At 41.6% G+C, this 17571-nt stretch overlaps 1 protein-coding gene across 5 annotated transcripts in view; it reads right to left on the bottom strand.

The window, feature by feature from the left end:
* The window catches only part of DOCK10 (dedicator of cytokinesis 10), a 122986-nt gene extending 105911 nt beyond the window's left edge, over positions 1-17075 (bottom strand). For all 5 annotated transcript variants that reach the window (XM_051781413.1, XM_051781419.1, XM_051781415.1 and 2 more), the window contains exon 1: positions 16694-17075. In XM_051781413.1, coding sequence (XP_051637373.1) covers positions 16694-16858 — 165 coding nt within the window. In that variant the 5' untranslated portion in view covers positions 16859-17075. The remainder of the gene's footprint in view (positions 1-16693) is intronic.
* Positions 17076-17571: the final 496 nt, after the last annotated feature.

Genomic DNA, 17571 nt, shown 5'->3' with positions numbered 1-17571 from the left:
TGTGATGACAGTGACACTGCCATTCATACAGTCTTTGCAGAATAGACCAGTACTGAGAGATCTGTCCAACACACTTAACGTTTCACCACTTGGCACAGGGCAGATAAGAACCTGCCTACCTCCCTTGAATGACTTGTGGCATTTCCAGCAAGTCAGAGTTCTTAGTAGAACCACAGCAATAAAGTCGTTGAAGAAAAACCAAAGGATGCCACAGCCCTGCCCAACACCCAGCCCCTGGGCAGAAACAGAGAAAATCCTGCACTTTGTGACCATGGCATTTTCACATGGTGGGCAGGCAGCTCTCAGCTCAAATACTGGGGAGAAGAAAAACAAGGTACCCTGGAGTGGGCCACAAAGAGCCCTTTAGATTTTGGGGGTTTTAATGTTAACTTTTTACTTTATTTTTTCAAAACTTGGAGACCTAGCTGGCATACTCAACTTCCGAGGCCAATAATGAGATTAACGCAGTTCATACCCCGCAGCATGCAGGCAGTGCCAGCACACATACTATTGTTGCTTTTTGTATATGCCTCACCTCATCTTCAGTGTCAATCTCCCAGCAAGTCCCCCATCACTGTCTGTCACAACCTGAACAGGGCAATGCTGCCAGAAGTGAGTTATGTTTGGACAAAGCCAGACACATCAGATCCAACGTGCTGTCCTTTCTGCTGTCACAGTGCCCGCTAGGAAAGTGATTGTACTGAGTGGCAACACACTGAATGTGTTTTTTTCAGATACAAGTGCCAAAAATCTACTAATGGGACAGTGAGACTAAAGCTGAGGTGACAATGACTGGACATCACACACTCATCTTACCTGCATTGTCCAGGCATCGGCAATAGCGTGTGCTCTGGGGTGGTTTGTGGCTGTGACTGAAAACTGCACTTCCCAAAAGCTTCATGGTGGATAGGTAAAGCAAATTACTACACTGGGCCAGAAAAAGATAGGTGTTTTTTACTAGCACCTAACAAAAACAACAGAAAGTACTAGCGACCTCCATCCCAATCCCATTGTCAAAGACTGAACATTCCCTCTCTTCCTCCTCCCCCATCAAAAATCAAAAAACAAATCAAACCAAGAAGAGATCCTATTTTGGAATTAAATGCTCAGTATTGGTCTGTGCTTTGAAAATGTCCTTTTAAAAAAAAATAATAAAGGAAAAATATGAAACCAAAACAATGTAAACATAAAGGTAAAAAACCTGAGTTAGAAAAACAACATCTGAAGCAACCATTTGCAAAGTCACTCTGGTACTGTATCAACTGGAAGCAAATGACATTGTTTTTTGAGAAATACAACTCCACCTATGGCCTAACAACCTAAGCTGATACATCAAGCCTTGCACACAAACACTCCACAAAGCCTTTAGAATAGCTGATGCTTGCATTTTGCCCACACATCCATACAGTTCGCTCTGACCAGGCAAAGGGCTGGGAACTCATCACAGTTAAAACAACATCAGCACACAAGGTGAGTTCTCCAAGGCAGGGGGACAGTCCCCCTGCATAAATATCCATGAAAAGCAGCCCTTATATCTGTCAGAGCTCTGCTAACAGATCTTTCCAGATATCAGTCCCTGATGTCAGAGACTCCACCTATGTCAATCCACTTCTTTTCTTCCCAGCCGGACAGTGTGCTGATCTCAGCGATTCCTCCCTGTGTGCCCTCACCTTTGTTTCATGCCCCAGATATTAGTGCACTCATGCAGAACACGTTTCTGAGAGGCTGCTGTATTTCTTTGCCCTGTGTGAAAGGCTAAAACACCCCCTCCAGCTGAACTGGTGGTGACAGGAGCCATCCCCAGGTCGAACGTGCGAGTCCCTTCGTGCCTTGCCAGAGCAATTCACCCGTGGCTGGAGGGGTTCCTGGGGGGGTTGAGGAGAAGGCCTTGGGAGGGCAATCTGGCAGTTCCCAGTCTGATCTCACACAGTGCTCAAGGGCCATTTCATCACCTCAACCATGTAAGCACTCACAAGAGCTTATTAATAATGTCCACACTCAAAAAGCCATTTACCCCTTTGCTGATTTTACAGCTCCTATGGAATGTCTTGCTGTCCTCTTGTTTGGGAAGCAGGCTTGGCTGACCCAGAAGCAGTCCCTTCCTCCTCCACGGCCTAGGAATGCTGCTTCCCCTGCACACACTGTCCCACTCTGCCACTGCAGTGTATCAGCTCACCCTTCAAGAACAACAGCACCATTCCAGCAGCTTCTCAAGCTGGAAACCCACCTGCACCCGACACGAATATGACACGTTCCCTTGCCACAAGGCTGACAAGGGCCTTGGAGAACCTACTGGAGACAACCCTGAAGCCTCCAGCAACGACCACATGGTATCACTTACAGAACACCATGATCACAGCTCTCATGTGTGAGGCTGTTCCTCACCTACCCTGCCAGCCCTCGGGAGACAGGAGCCACAGGGGGAGCACGAAGAGCAGGGACACTGGTACTGCTGTGGTGCTGCCAGCTGGTCCCCTTTGCAAGTGCCAGAGTCCCAGGGGCACAGTGGCACTGCAGACTCACTGAGAGCACAGCTGAGCTCAGTCACCACAGGCTGCTGTCCTGGCTGGCTTTGCACAGGTTGGGTAGAAATAGGGCTGCGCTTACTCTCTCTAAGCAAATAAAACGCTGCTTCTTACGCTGGCAATCAGGTTGGAAGAATAAACTTTCCATTAGCAATGTTGTCCTGCTGGTGTGTACAAAAGCGAAATATGCAATTACTTTAATTTCTTCTTTACTTTCGTCCATTGGGAAATTTCAAATAAACATTACCCCTTTTGTTTTCATTTACATGGATTGGAATCAGCCCTTGACAACAACACACTTAGTGATGAAGGGCCAGGAAAGGTGATTAAATAATTTAAATCATCTTAATTTACACTATCTCCAGACATATCAATGCAGCTGTGACTTGGGCTTCTGCTGCATGCTTTTCTGATTGCAATTTTAATCCTTGTTATTCATGTCTGTGCTATGCTGCAGAAATGATTTTTCATTTTCTTTACCAAGAAAAGCCCAGATCAGACATCTGGTTTATAAAGAGAATCCACATTTTCACCCAATTTTCCAGCTGGAATAACTGAAGCAAAAGGAGGTTGGGCAACTCACTCATTTACTCAAGGTCACAATCAACATCTACAATGACATAACATTGATATAAAATACCCTGGAATCCTCTTCACTGTTTTTTTTTTTTTTCTTTCAAGTACTAAAACACACTCCCCTCCATACATGTGCAAGCTGACTGTACAACTGTTTTTGTGTTTGATACCACATACTTGTAACATATATTCAATGTCACAGATTCCTGCCAACTCTCTTCTAGTGCCTGTGGGTATCTTAAGCAATTCAGAAAGCAACTGCATGTAATAATTCATCAGCTGGATCCTATAACTGAAAGTTAAATAATGGCATTTTGGAAGAGATAAAAAAGCACACAAATTTCAAAGGCAGATAAGCAAGATTACTTTCTTATTTTAGCAAAAAAAAAAAAAAAAAGGGAATGAAGTATAAAACCCTGCAAGTCAGATTTACATTAGTTAAATTTGCTATATGGGAAGGAGAAAAAGACAACTTGCATCCCTTTGAAATTGTCATTCTCTTTCTGTTTTCCTGGGACACAGAAAACAAAACAGCACAGTGGAATAGACACTGCCAACATCTGAGATGGTATTTCTTACTCTGACGCAACTTTCCACAGACCCAGAGAATTGTTTCACCTTTCCAGGTCTTTAAAAAATTTCTTAATTAAAAACTGCTAATCCTAAAGGAGACTTAGAACAAATACTCAATCTTCAGTATTACCAAAACAAGCAGGTTAAAAAACTCAAGGAAAATACCGAAGTAGCAGTAGTTAGGGTCCCTGGGAGAGCCCTACAGTTTGTGAAAGCCTACGTAAAGTCATTTAAACTAAATATAACCCAACCCTGGCAAAAAAGAGATATAATATAATCCATCAAGTTCTACTCTTTCAGTTATCCCAATCTCACAGCAAAGGAATATCCAGTGGGCTGCTGTGGGTCCTGACACACAGACACGGAACCACACACCAGCAAACCTGCAATGCACAGGGACTGTAACCTGCAACAAATGCAAAATAATTCATGGGAGCAGAAGCAACTAAGCCCACATATTTGCCATGTGCAGGAGGCAAGACCACGCCAAGTGCAGTGCTGTTTCAGTAGCAAACAAAGTACAAATGTTCACCTGGATGCCACACTAAATTCCAGTTTATGGAAGCACGGTTGTAACATGTAGGATTTAACCCAGATTTCTGCACCTGTGTGACTCTACAGATGCTTATGTCAAAGTACAGAACACATCAGTATAACAGTGCTTCTCCTGAATACTCTTTCAGTTTCCACTCATGCATGTTCCCAGTCTGAGATGGCACCAGCATATTTATTAGTTCTCAAAGACTTGTCTCTCATGAAATTTTTTCAGTCATTCTTCAAACTTACACATTTTGTGGCAAGCAAATCCAGTTTAAATACTAATTCTGTAATTTTTTTCCTCACAAACTTGCCCCCTATTAGTTTAATTTGATGATTTTTACTTCATTTGTCTCAATGTTGAAAGAAAAAAATGCTAGCAAAGTCTTTGATAATTCTTGATTTTTAGGGCTTTCATCATATCCCTTCAGTTATTTTTCAGGCCAGTCCAGGCCTAGTCTTTGCATACATATGTAGTCATGGACTAATTTTGCTGATCCTCCTCGCCCTTCTCTGTAATTTTCCAATTCCAGTAAGTCTGTTTTGAATTGTATGAGGTATTAAAGCCCTCCCAAGAAGTTGCTATGGAACTCTTCTATCCAAAGATAGATCAAAAAGCAAAATTTATTTACGATTTCTCAGCAAGCTGGAAAACAGGACCAAAACTATGTCATTCTTAACACAGTAAAGCTGCTCCAAGCTTCCAGGTCCCAGCCTCTGCAAGGCAGAGAGCTGAATCATAGTAATTCCTCTTCTTTAGCCTGCTTTGGGTGATTTTCTCTGATGGGATGAGTGCAAGCCAGTATTCTTCCCCTGGTGTTTCTCCCCACTCCCACGTCTTGCTCTTTGTGTCCAACGTGCAAAGACAATTCTTTGGACCTTCACTCTTGCCTTATCATCAACCTTAAACTGGTCACCAACAGTCTGACTCTGTACCAAGAGGTCTTTTTTTAATTTGGAAGTTCTGGGGGTTTTTTTCAATATGGAAATTCTGGAAAGTCCAAAAAATTCCCCTCTTACTGTAGAAATAGCTGGAACATCCTGACTCTTATTTTTACTAAGTGCCATTTGAGCTGGAAACAAAATGATTGTTCAGGAAATCAGACACTAAGAGGTTAACTTCTGATTTCCTACAAATACACACTATAGCCAGGCATAAACAAGCGCCAGAAAGGGATGTGGATGGGAAATAAAGCAGAGTTTGCCGCAGTTCCTCCTCACTCAGCTCCTTGTTCTGCCTGAAACACTGAAACACTGCAGACACGGCCTGACTCAAGGAACAAATCCTTTTTTGAAAATATTTCCAAGAAATACAGTTGTCTTTTGAATGCAATTTACAAAAGGCAATGTTTAGCCACCAATTCGTATTCTTTCTTCAGGCTCTTGTAACTTAAAACTGCCTTCGAGTTCGTTTAAAAAAGGAAAATTGGCAAGCACTTAGCATGTACAAAAGCTTTTGGCAGCTTAAAAATACTGTGTAAAGAAACTTCTCAGTGGGAGCTGGTACAAACTTTTATGTCAACTCATATCTCAGACATTTCATTTGGGCAGGTCTGGCTTGGTGCATTCTTCAAGAATTGGCTTTTTCATACAGTGAAAATGTTTCAGAATTACATTTTATTAACTGATATTTACAGTTTCAATTAGATTTGGAGAGGAAGGGCAAAAACATATTGGTACAATTCCAGGCTTGGATTCACTTCTATCTTTTATATAAAAAGCAGAATTAAGCACGTGTCAGCAAACATTTCTATTATTTTCAAATAGTTTTTCAGTTCAAACTGTGTTCATGAGTTTTCTCTATACTCCCATACGTTCTGCTAAAATATTTTGGATTTACACAAGAGTTTGAGGAATGAGCATGCTATCTGTCAGAGCTGCTTGGTCAGAGAGTTTCTGAACAAAAGCAGGTGACAGATGCACAAACACTCCAGTCACGAGTCCTTCCCCAACTGACGTCTTTGCTACACTGTCAGCACAAACAAAATCAGGTGCTACAAGGGGCAAATGGTCATCATGAAGAACCAGATGCATCATGAACAAAAAAACATATTGTGCATCTGAAATACTGGAAAATGTATTCATTAAAAGTCTGCAAAGAAACAGCGAATGTTTCCAGCTGGATGTATCAGATTCAAGGCTAGGATTACTCTCCCTGTATCTCCGACCCATCTGATGCTCACATTCATCCAGAGGATGTGTTATGGAGCACATGTACAACACCTGGGAGCAGACAGACGAGGAGGGACTTGGTTTCTTTCATAATAGGACAGTTAAAAGATGAAAGGAGACCCAACTGCAAGGTTGAAAGGCCAAAAGAACCGGACATTCCTGGCAACAAACAAGCTATTAGGTAACTGCTTAGATCACTGCACCTCCTTAAGGACTGTGCTATTGTTTAGAACCAAAGAGTTGATGGTGGTCAATATCTAGAAGGACTTGAGCGCTGCAAAAGCCAAAAGAGTCACAGCTGGAATGAGCAAAGTCAGGCACAAGTGCCAGCTGGCAGGTGGAGAGACCAAACAGGCAGCTGGATACTCTGCCTCATTGCTTCTTCTAGGAGCTCTAAGGAGATGAGAAAAGGCTCCTCCTCAAGCATGTGGGAGAATGGGTTACAGACAGGGAAAGGGCTAAGGCACTGAAAAGAAAGAAGTGCAGATCAGCTGTGTGAGCACTTCTTACTCTTTACCTTCAAGCCACAAGTATCCAAAAATAAGAAAGAATAGGCCCAATTCCAAGATTAGTTTCTCTCCAGAACTTCTCTGTAATCCCATTACGATCAGATCTCCTACAGAGATAGCTGCAATGAATGTTTGCACATAATTTACTAATGGGAGAAACATCTCAAAAGATGACAGTGGAGCATCTGGTTCCAGGAATCTACACTTAAGTAATTAATCTCTCTACTGTTAAGGCTTACCCTCTGAAAGAGCTAATTTTAGCTTATAAGTCACAACCTATGGAAAACATCAAGGTAACACCAAACACTTGCTGAAAAGCCAAAGAAAGTTACAAATGATTGGTGGCATGATGTTCAACTCCCAACATCCCAGTTTCAGAGCTAACCACTGACTGATCCAGCAAGGCCACACACATTTTCCACTCTAACTTCACGATCTCTTTTTTTGGGAAGAGAAACACGCAAGCAGCACAGAATTACCCTTCTGATCCACTTTACTGCATGAAGTCAAAACCTTATTCTGCTGGATTTGCATACATTTAACTGAGAACTGAATCTGGCCATCTCATCTTCCAGCAAGTATCAATACTAATGAAAAGAAAATGAGCACAGCAGTTGACAGATGAGAAGTGAGGAAAAACAAACACCAAAGGCACGAAGTATTCCATTCATTTGGTTCCATACACTGTATTCAGAGTGATCCCTGAGGCAGAAAGAAGGCCGACAAACATTACAATAGCTATTTTTCATTGAAAACCACACACAGAGAATCTATTATTTTTTAAGCTAACCACAAATTGGCAATAATTATTAACAGACTGCAATTGTTGAAGTAAGATATTGCACACAATTTCTTTCTGTTTAGACAGAAAATAGCATTTTGTTCCGAAGAGGCACCAAATTAGTAGGACAAAAAAAAAGCACATTTTTATAGAATATATTTACTTACAGAATTTAAAAATAAGAGTCCTAGCAAAACTGAAATAATTGAGCTCCAGAACAATGAAGGAATCAGTTTCTTTCTGACTAGAAATATGTGCACATATGTATAGCTACCACACCTCGGCATAGGAGATCAGGGTCCATGGTCTGAGCCAGCTTCAGCTGGATTAGACTTGGAATAGTGCCCTGAGATGATGTCAGACCTGTGCCACCCAAAACATCCTGAAGTATTCATGTGACATGCTTTTTGATGCTGAATTCTAATCCTTTCCCTACCATGGTATTTCTCACTCCAATCACTAATTCAAGCTGGAAACCTTCATTATTCAAGGAAGTGATTCAAAATCTAAAAGACCAGGACCTGTTCCTGTCTTTCCTAGACAGTCCATTTTCCTTCATCTTCCTTGGCTCCAAACACTCTAAAGATAACACACCTGTTCCTGTGCTCCTAACACAACAGTACTGCAGTGAACAAGAGTGCAGTTACTTGAGTACTTCAGCAGAGAATTCTTTTTTTTTTTTTCCCCTCACAAAAGTAGAGCTGCCAGTTAATACTAGTTGACAGACTGAGATAAGCTGAAGAATTAGAAACCAAATTCTGTGTTTGTCCCATTCCCCTTAAGGTACAGGAGGTATCACAAGCCAGAACTAGTCTGTATTCATCCAAACGATGACAGTAGTCATCTGCTAGCCATGAAGAAGTGCTGCCTTTCATCAAAACCTTGTATGATTCAGGAAATGTAATCTAGAAGTCAGAATCTCTTGAGAGGTTTTAGAAATCAAGTGGCAACCCCCCTGAGATGCACAGACAAAAATAAGAACACCAAAGTTATCCACAGCAGGTTTTACAGCACACAGTTAATCACACTTCAGTTTACGCTGCAGATGTACTCACAGTATCTACTCCCCAGTTTAGCTTTCTGCCACAGCTGATGGTGGAATGGTTCAGTAGCTGCTATGAAGTGAAATGACTCCTGTTGCCACATGACCTTGCTTTGCTGCCCAGGGGTTACTGGAGAGGCTGTGGAGCAACAAAGACTTTCCACATACATTAAAACTAAATAATTCTGATAAATGGAAGAGTAGGAAGCATAAAGGCTCAGAGATATATCTCTGTCTCATGAGCAATGAAGCTTTGCATAAGGCTATTGTCTGAAATGTGCTAAACTGGAATTCTGATTTATTTAAACTAGGTTTAGAACAAGTGTATTAAGACTGCTGTTGTGAAGAAGAAACTTCATGAAAGTGAGAAATATCAGGAACATATCTGTCACACTCCATTCAGATTTCCAATCCACCCCAAAGGGGAATAGAGTGTATTTATGCTGAAGTCAAAGCTGAAGATGGTTTTCCACTTTGGGAAGGAAGAAGTGGAAGAAGGGCAAGGGAAGAGAGTTTAAATTCAGTAGGAAGAGGCATACTCACTGTGAAGCAAAAGCAAACTTTTTGATAAGAACAAGGGGGGAACAAAAAGCAGCATCAGAATATCTTGATATGTCAACATAGAACAGTGGTAGCTAGCCCTCAAAAATCAAATATCTGACCAAAGTTTAACAGTAGTGTGACTAAATAATTTCAGTTGAGAAGAAACTGCGTTTTCCACCTGACTTCTCTCTCTCATCACTAAACTCTTCCTCTCTTACACACTGTCTTTGCCTCGACAGCTCTCCCTCCTCCCTTTGCCTCTCCCAGCAGCTTTTACTTTGGCAGTACTTTTGGCTGGCCGGCGTTCTCCAAGGGCCCCAGTGTCTTTATGGCTGGCTCCCTTCCTCACTCAGCATACCTCTTACAGGGCATAGTTGTTTCCAAGCTAAATCAATATCCCCGTGTTCGTAGCCAAAGGTCTGAAATAGACTCTGGACTCAGCTATATGCATTTAAATCCAGTTCAGTGCTACTCGGAGGATCTGTATTGACAACGGCACAAAAAATAAAGCCCAGCCCAGCTCTCAGTGCTGCAGCCAGCAGTGAGTTAAGGCCACTGAGAGGTAAGGGCTGAAGACTGGCACTAACATAATTTTCTGAAAGCATGAGCTTAATATACTGTGCCTTTGTACTCTTCTTGAACCAGCTGCGACTCACCCTAATTCAGCCAAAGCGAACAATCTACCAGAGCCTAAGCCAAGGATAGAGCACACATGTTAAGATGACAAGTGCTGCTGCCACCAGGCTGCCACTCACCTTCCCAGCCAGAGGCTCTCCAGCTGCCCTGTGGCACAGGGCAGTGCTCCAGCTGCACATCACCACAGGCACCCGCGCTGGCAATGCAGTGCAAACACCTGAGGTGTGCCAGGGGTGTGCCCCAAGCATCACAGGTGGATTTCTGCACCCTTCTGGCTCTACATACTGTCTATGCTGCCCCAACCAGCCTCCTGTGAGCTACAGACAGCAATACCACAGCTAATGGAGATTATGCTCCTTGTAATGGAGCTTGAGCAGCATGGGACAACCCTGCTCCTCAGCCAAGACCCTGCAGTAGGTAGTATCTGTGTTTCCAGTCCATTTCTGTAGATATTAACTATCAACTCAATCCACCCACACAGCCTGGTCAGCATAATGCCTGGAGCAGCCACACATCCCAGCACCAAAATCTAACTGTGGGAAGCAAAAACCAAATTATTTGAACCAATTCGTGAGTCTGGAACTACTTGTGCAGCCTAAGATGTGGATAAAAAACTCATAGAATTACTCTGAAAACAAGCCTAAAGGCTCTGGTTCCAAATACACATATATATCTTTTATATTTTTGTTCAACACTATGCTGTTTACTGACCGCATGAAACAAAATACCTCTACTAAATTCTGTGTGAAATACATTTCAAAGCATTTTCTTGAACTCTTCAGAACTTCAAACATATTATTGTGTTAATTTTAGATGGTTCATCCTGTGCCTAGCACTTGGTATTTAAATCCATGTTAATATCTTAATTATTACTCGGAGTTAATATTTTCTTTATAATTCATTCAAGTATTTAATATTGTGGTAAACACAGGAAAGCAGACAAACATAAATGGAAAATCTATGCTCATGGCTGATTTGGTGTATGAGGGTACCACTGGTACACAGGTCCAGGTTCCTACAAGCATAGTTCACACAATCCCCAAATCCTGGACTAAATAGACCATTGGGATTCTTTTCTTAACTCTCCTACCTTCCTCTGTAGGATGATCCAAAGAGCAAAATGATCAAGGAAAATATGGAAAGCTTGCATTTGCTACAGCCAAGCAGAACTGCAAAGCATTGCAGACCAAACTGGTACAAATCAACCATATGTGTGCATAGTTTTGTTTACATATGTGCTTATGACACAGAGCAGTGTGGCTGCTGTTGGCCAAAAGCCTGAAAAACCTGAAATGTGTTTTCTCCTGCTTTTCTTGTGCATATTTTTTTCTCTCTTTGCCTTCTTGGCTTTAATCTAGTGCCACTGCCTTTCTATAGGTCTACTTTCTTCTCTGCCAAGAAACATTTTGACCACGCACACACATCTTACATTGTGATTTTTGTCAAATGCATAAATCACAAAGCCTTCCCAAAGTACTCCCAAGGACTGTTACTTTTCTGCACCTCCTTAATTTATACCCTACTCTTTCAGGTATGCATTGCTTACAAATAAATAGCTTGCTTCTCTCTCTCTCTCTTTTTTTCTTTAAAAAAAGAAAAAGAATAAATTGCTCTTATGTAGGAGGATATTTGCACCACTTTATTGCTTTCAGTCCACACTTTCATAAGCTGTCACAGAAATTTGGTTAACACATTCACAGTAATCACATTCCACATACTGTCATACTACACATGTTGCTGCATCACTAATAAGAACTGAAAGCAATACAAAACACTGCTGCTCAGAGTACTAAAGTCAAATGGAGAAGGTTTGCTCAGTGGAAAAAGACCATTTTAATGCCATCTCTTACTGATCCATATGCATACTTTAAATGTTCCTCGGAGTCAGGAATGAAAACAGACCCACGTCTTGGGCTCACTCCCCTCCATATATAAGAAACTACACCCAGAGCCTTAGCTGCTGTCTAAACTGGTAAACACCAAACCAAACCCAGCACCTTTCTGAAGTTGGACACTGTCCCTTCCCTGCTGCTGTGCTGGTGATGGTGCTGAGCCCTTCTGACCCCACCAGAGCAGAGGAGCTGAGGGGAAGGGCTGGACATCACTGCAGTTACTCACAGGCCTGGTGGGCACTGGGCAAAGAAGTTGCAAAGGTAACAAGAGCAGTGGCAAAAAGCGGCTCTGAAGCAGAACTGCATTTTCTGCATCACTTACTACTTTTCCTCTTTACACTCCGAAGTTATTAATTTATTCAAACATGGGCCTGTTTCTGTTCCTGCTGAGGTCAAGCACCAAAGTGGAAGTTAAAGTCAAATGCAGCTACATATGTTTATTGTTGCTTGAAAATGTATTACACATTGAAGCTTCTGACTTAAGCTAAAAAGATATGAAGATTTTAAATATTTTTTTTCAACTTCACAGCCTTGGGTAGTCTGGCTTTGCAAAGACAATCCTTTCTCCAATACACTGCAGGAAGAGAACACCCTTCTCTTCCCAGAGTTGAGTCTCATGCCGGCCTCCAAAAGCCACAGCAAGTCCTCCCCATTTGTGTACACAGAGACACATTCCTACCTACAAAAACAGTATGCCATGAGTCAGAGATCTTGCAATTCTGAGAGTTGTCATCCATTGATAGCACTTATGCATACACTACAGACCTTCAGTAGGGAAAAGCATACAAATGAGGAAATGAATGCACTGAATTATTTCACATAGAAGCAGAAAATTAACACAGATCATGCAACAAAATTAAAAAACACAATTCTAGAAGTAAACTTTAGTACTAGATGATGGAAAATTCTCTGTTTGTTTCTCTTCTGTTGTCTCTACTGCTTTTAGAAGAGTAAAAGTCCATTTACAAACTAAGTGGCCTAAGAAGCAGCTTGGGCAGCATTAATGAAGTGAATGAATATTGCTGTTGCTGCATTCAAATAATATGTCAGCTCAATTTACAGTATTTTATTCAAAGTGCAAAACATTTTTTACATTTTTATGTGGTTTATTCCAAGGGCAGGAGGGGTGAGGGTGGTGGGGAGGATTATATCCTCAAATACGCTTTGCTCTTATCACACAAATCTCAGCTGCCACAGTTCATAATAAATCACACGAAAAAACCCGAAGAATGACCTACTAGATATAGCTCAACTTCAAGTCACAAGCTCCAAAGGCAGACCAACCTGAATGTTGCTGTCCTCCTTTAAAACACCAAACAGTTCCACATAATCCCATGTACTACATTTTCTTCCCCCAGGTATCTTTCTCTTCTCCTTTTTCTTGCAGAAACAGCATTCACAGTCATTTGTATTCACTCTATAAGGGTTTCTAATATCTCAAACCTTACCATCTCATGGACTTATTTTGAAAACTAGCTCTTGCAGACATGCTCTTAAAGGCACAGAAAACAAGGGTCTATCAAATGCAGAGTCACTGAACAAATTGATTCAACTTGTATAGCACGTTAGAGGTTGTTTGGACACTTATTTTGCATGTCTCTGGCAACACCCAGGATTTCATCCAAGAGATGATGATACACAATAGAAATTGTCAGAGCATTTTCTGTTTTCTCTTTCAAACAGCTCTCCCAGTTTTGTGGATCCAGGCAAGACAGCCCAGTTCTAAAACAGATGATTTATCTGTCTTGCCCAAGGGTAAAACCAGATTTCTAAACTAACAGACTGAAGAGAAAAAAAAATGTCTGAATAAAGACATCAATCCTCACTTTCTGAAAGGACTAGAATGCTAGAACTACCTGCTGTGATGCCTAAAGGTTTCATACAGTGATTAGTAGGTGGCCATTAAGCAATAGCTGGAGGCTGTGTGTGGGCCTTCTTCCTTTCTTTTCTTGTGGAGTGCACCCACACCATCCCCTGCTTGGAGTCCCACTGGCAAAACCACAATTCCTAGAAGAATATCCTACAAGGATGTTCCCCTTCAGTGATTAACAAAGCAAAGTGGGGCACACCTTTAGAGCTGTATACTTAGTAAAAGAATTTTGGGGTAGACTTCTGTTATCTCTGATTCAGGGTTGCTTTCTTCATGAAGGCAACACTAAGATGTTACTTTTGCTTCACACAGGACAGGCAAACTTGCAAGAACACACAACAGTCTGGTGACTTGAAAAAGCTGTTTGAATAGAAGGTATAGTTTATCTCCTGAAATCAATACCAAATACTAACACTCTCAGCAGTGAGCATATAGCCAGTGGCACACAAGCTACAAAGAGGAAGACCATTTCATCTGAAGGCATGAAGTGACAAAATGCCCGATCTTCAGCTGACAGGAACCAAATGCAGCTGGCATTCACACCCAGGCCTGTCAGTGCATCTCAGGTATTCTGCATTTTGGGATTTCCTCACCTCTATTCTTTGGGCACTCCAATTACTCACTGCCTTCAGACAGTAACCTGCTGGGATCAGTTTAGCTCCTGGCATTTGCACAATGTGCATAATGACACTGAGAACTAAACACTTTTTTGCTCATCTACATAATTGCCTCCACTGTATTATCCACACATAAACCTCAGTGATCTACAACAGACCAAGGGGAAAAAACGAATCTGTTAGGAACACAACGTGTTTTATTAAGGCCTCCAGCCCTCTTTCACGCTGCTGTTTCAAGTAACATGAGTTCCAGCAGAAAGAGGACCATCCATTCTGCCACAAACTGCTCTGAAGCAGCACTTCTGTCTCAGCCCACTAGGTCTCCACATCATTACTAAGCCTAACTGCGAAGCTGAATGGCAAATTCATTTAGATTGTTCATAATTAACTGTTTCAAGACAAAGGGCACAGTAATAATACACATCCCAAAAAGAAAGATGTGTAAAGAAAGACCATTTCCCCAGATCATCCCCAGCCCAGCAGTTTTCCTCCAAAGCACCTGACTACACCTACCCCAGCCTTCTGACAGGGCTGAACCATTCATCCTTTTCTTCTGAAAAGAGTTGAGAGGGAGAAAATGATCCCACAGAGCTCCTGGGAAGGGCAGCCTTTTGACAGGACAAACAGCAGTGCATTAACCACTGCTACAGAAAACATAAGCCCCTGTTAGTACAATGGGTGGATGCTTCTGAGGCCATGAGGGGATCCCTGAAAGCTCACATCAAGTGATAGACCATCTTGACCAGCATGCCCCTCCTTTGGGTATCCTCAACTCCGCAGGGTAGTGGAAGTTTCCACAGCTTCCTCCACACTGCAGAGTAAAGCATCACTTTCCTGAGAGCCCAGGGGTCTTTGCAGTAGCTCTTGGAAACCTGATCTCCCAGGACTTACCAAAAAAACCCTGCAATTCAAGCTGCTGAAAACTCCTTCTGGGTATGGGGAGGCTGATACAGTGTTGGCTGCCACAACACCCAAGACTACCCTTTTCTTCCATGACTGGAGCAAGTTGCACAGATGATCCATACTCAGACATGCTTCCAGACATTTCTCACTTCATTATGTTTGAAATTACTACCAGGAAGGAGACATTTATCTGTTTAAATGCTGTTGAGGTCATTTACTTAACCATTAAGTGGGGAAAAAAAAAGTTTGTCGTATAGATACAGATACTTTTAGAGCAAAAGGAGCTTAAACATCAGCCTCATGATGATGAAATCCATCCCCTTCCTCATTATGACCATTAGGCTCCCCCATGCACTGGATAATACCCTCAGCTGATACATAAAGCACTGCTGAGCTTGGGTCATTACTACTATAGTTGCCGTGACTGTATCACACACCTCTGTATGAGCAGCAATGCTCTATTCAAACCAACTGTTCAGGAAAGCTATTAAATTCTGTAATGCCACCATCATCTCTTTACAACTAAGTTACGGCCCTCTGTGAGAGTGGGGTATCAGGGGGTGTGCTTTGGACTTCATCAAAAATACATTTTACATAGAAAAAACCCAAATCTCTACCACTTAAATGTGTCCTGATAAAGTGGCAAAAATATTATTTTCAGTGTCTTGGTAATATTTTTATCAAGTGAGAGCCACAGAGTAGTAAATCATTGCCATCTCAGACGCAAACCACTCCAGGGTTCTGGAAATGTTCACCATATGTGTGTTTGGCAAAGAAGAGCAGTAACTAAGCAGTATTCCTCATTCTGAAAAAGCGATTTACAATGAGGAACAACCCTGTCACTTATTCCTAATAAACCTATAGTGCTTATTATATTCCCACCACAAAATAAAAATAATCCAGTTTAATTCAGAAAGAAAATGACGCTCGAAGACTGAGCCTTTCAAACCCTCTTTCATTAAAGAACGGAGGCAACTCACTAAATTGGAAAGAAATGATCCAGCAAACATTTTACTGCTGCAAACTGTTTGAGGCAAAGATATATGGGAGTTTATTTGCATATAACTTAATATAAATTCCAACTGCATCCTGGGTGCAAGTAAAGTTTTGTTTTGTTTTTCTTGGTTTTTGGGTTTGTTTTTGTTTTTATGATGAACAGACTTAGTAAACATTTCCTAAGCTGTCTGCTCTTTGGAATTCCAAGTCTGAAATAAAACAAACCACACTACAGGCTCCAGTGCTGCCTATCTCACAAACAGCAGTAAAATGCACCAACAATTAAACAGCAGAATATTTACTTTATACAGAGGTTATGTGCAGCTCACAGCTTCACCTCCAAAGTAACATTTCAGCTATGTTTGACAACAGATACAGCAAATCTACCAGCAAACTAATGTACAGTGACAAACTGCCTGTCAATGTTCTTTCTCTATGAATACATACAGGAAAAAAATAATCACATAACATCTGTAATAATAATTCTGTCACCTCTCCCTCTTGATTAAAGTATACCATACCATTATGATGAGAGTCCTGGGTCTGCTCATTTCATCATCGCTATCCAGCGGCAGAATTTCATGTGACAACTCCTCTCGCCGTCGTCGCCTGCAGATATGTGGACAGTTCCTCTGTACCACAGAACGAAAGGCTTGGAGCAGAACAATGCTGGCAGCACAACCCATATCTGCATCCTGAAGCCTACAAAATAACTTCTATGTTTATGCTGTGTTTGAAAAACAGTGGCTCCTTGTCCCTGAAAACAGCCTACAGTGCAGCTGCAGCCAGCTCGCTCTCCAATCGCTTCCTTGAGCCCTGATCATCTGATCACAACCAAATAAGCTTGGATGCAGACAGAGGAAAGATTTGATCCACTGAAACAGAAACACACGCAATATTATGATGCTTTCCTCTCTGTCCCTCCCTCCCTCCCTGCTTCTGAATTCGCATGAGAAAATGTGCTCCCTCCCTTGTACAATCAGCCGCCTCCTCCAATTCCAGTTTCATGGAACTGAAAGTATTAAAATTCCCAGTTCAAAAGAGCCAGCTGTTCACTAAACGCACACAGAGGCATCCACAACAACTGGCAGGATCAGTTTAAGTACCCTTTTAAAAAAAGTCATATGTAGCAAAACAGCAAATAGCTGGAAAGTTATTAGCTTTCATTATCAGCACTGCTGCTTTTAAAATACTTTGCCTAAGGGTTTTTACCACAAAAAAAAAAAAAAAAAGAAAAAAAAGAAAAAAGAGACATACTTAAGCTCACTGAGGGAATTGAACTGTTTTGTTTTTTTTTTTTACCATTTCTTGCAATTTTCTGAAGCACAGCAAATTCGTTTGAGTTGTAAATGTAACAAGTGGTAAAAAAGCAGAAATCTGGTCTGCTTCATCCAGCTCA

The sequence above is a fragment of the Manacus candei genome, unplaced genomic scaffold (genome assembly GCF_025592945.1).
Source record: "Manacus candei isolate 608988 ecotype Guabito, Panama unplaced genomic scaffold, ASM2559294v1 h1tg000015l, whole genome shotgun sequence".
Taxonomy (NCBI): Eukaryota; Metazoa; Chordata; class Aves; order Passeriformes; family Pipridae; genus Manacus; species Manacus candei.
This window is presented reverse-complemented; position numbering and strand designations above follow the sequence as displayed.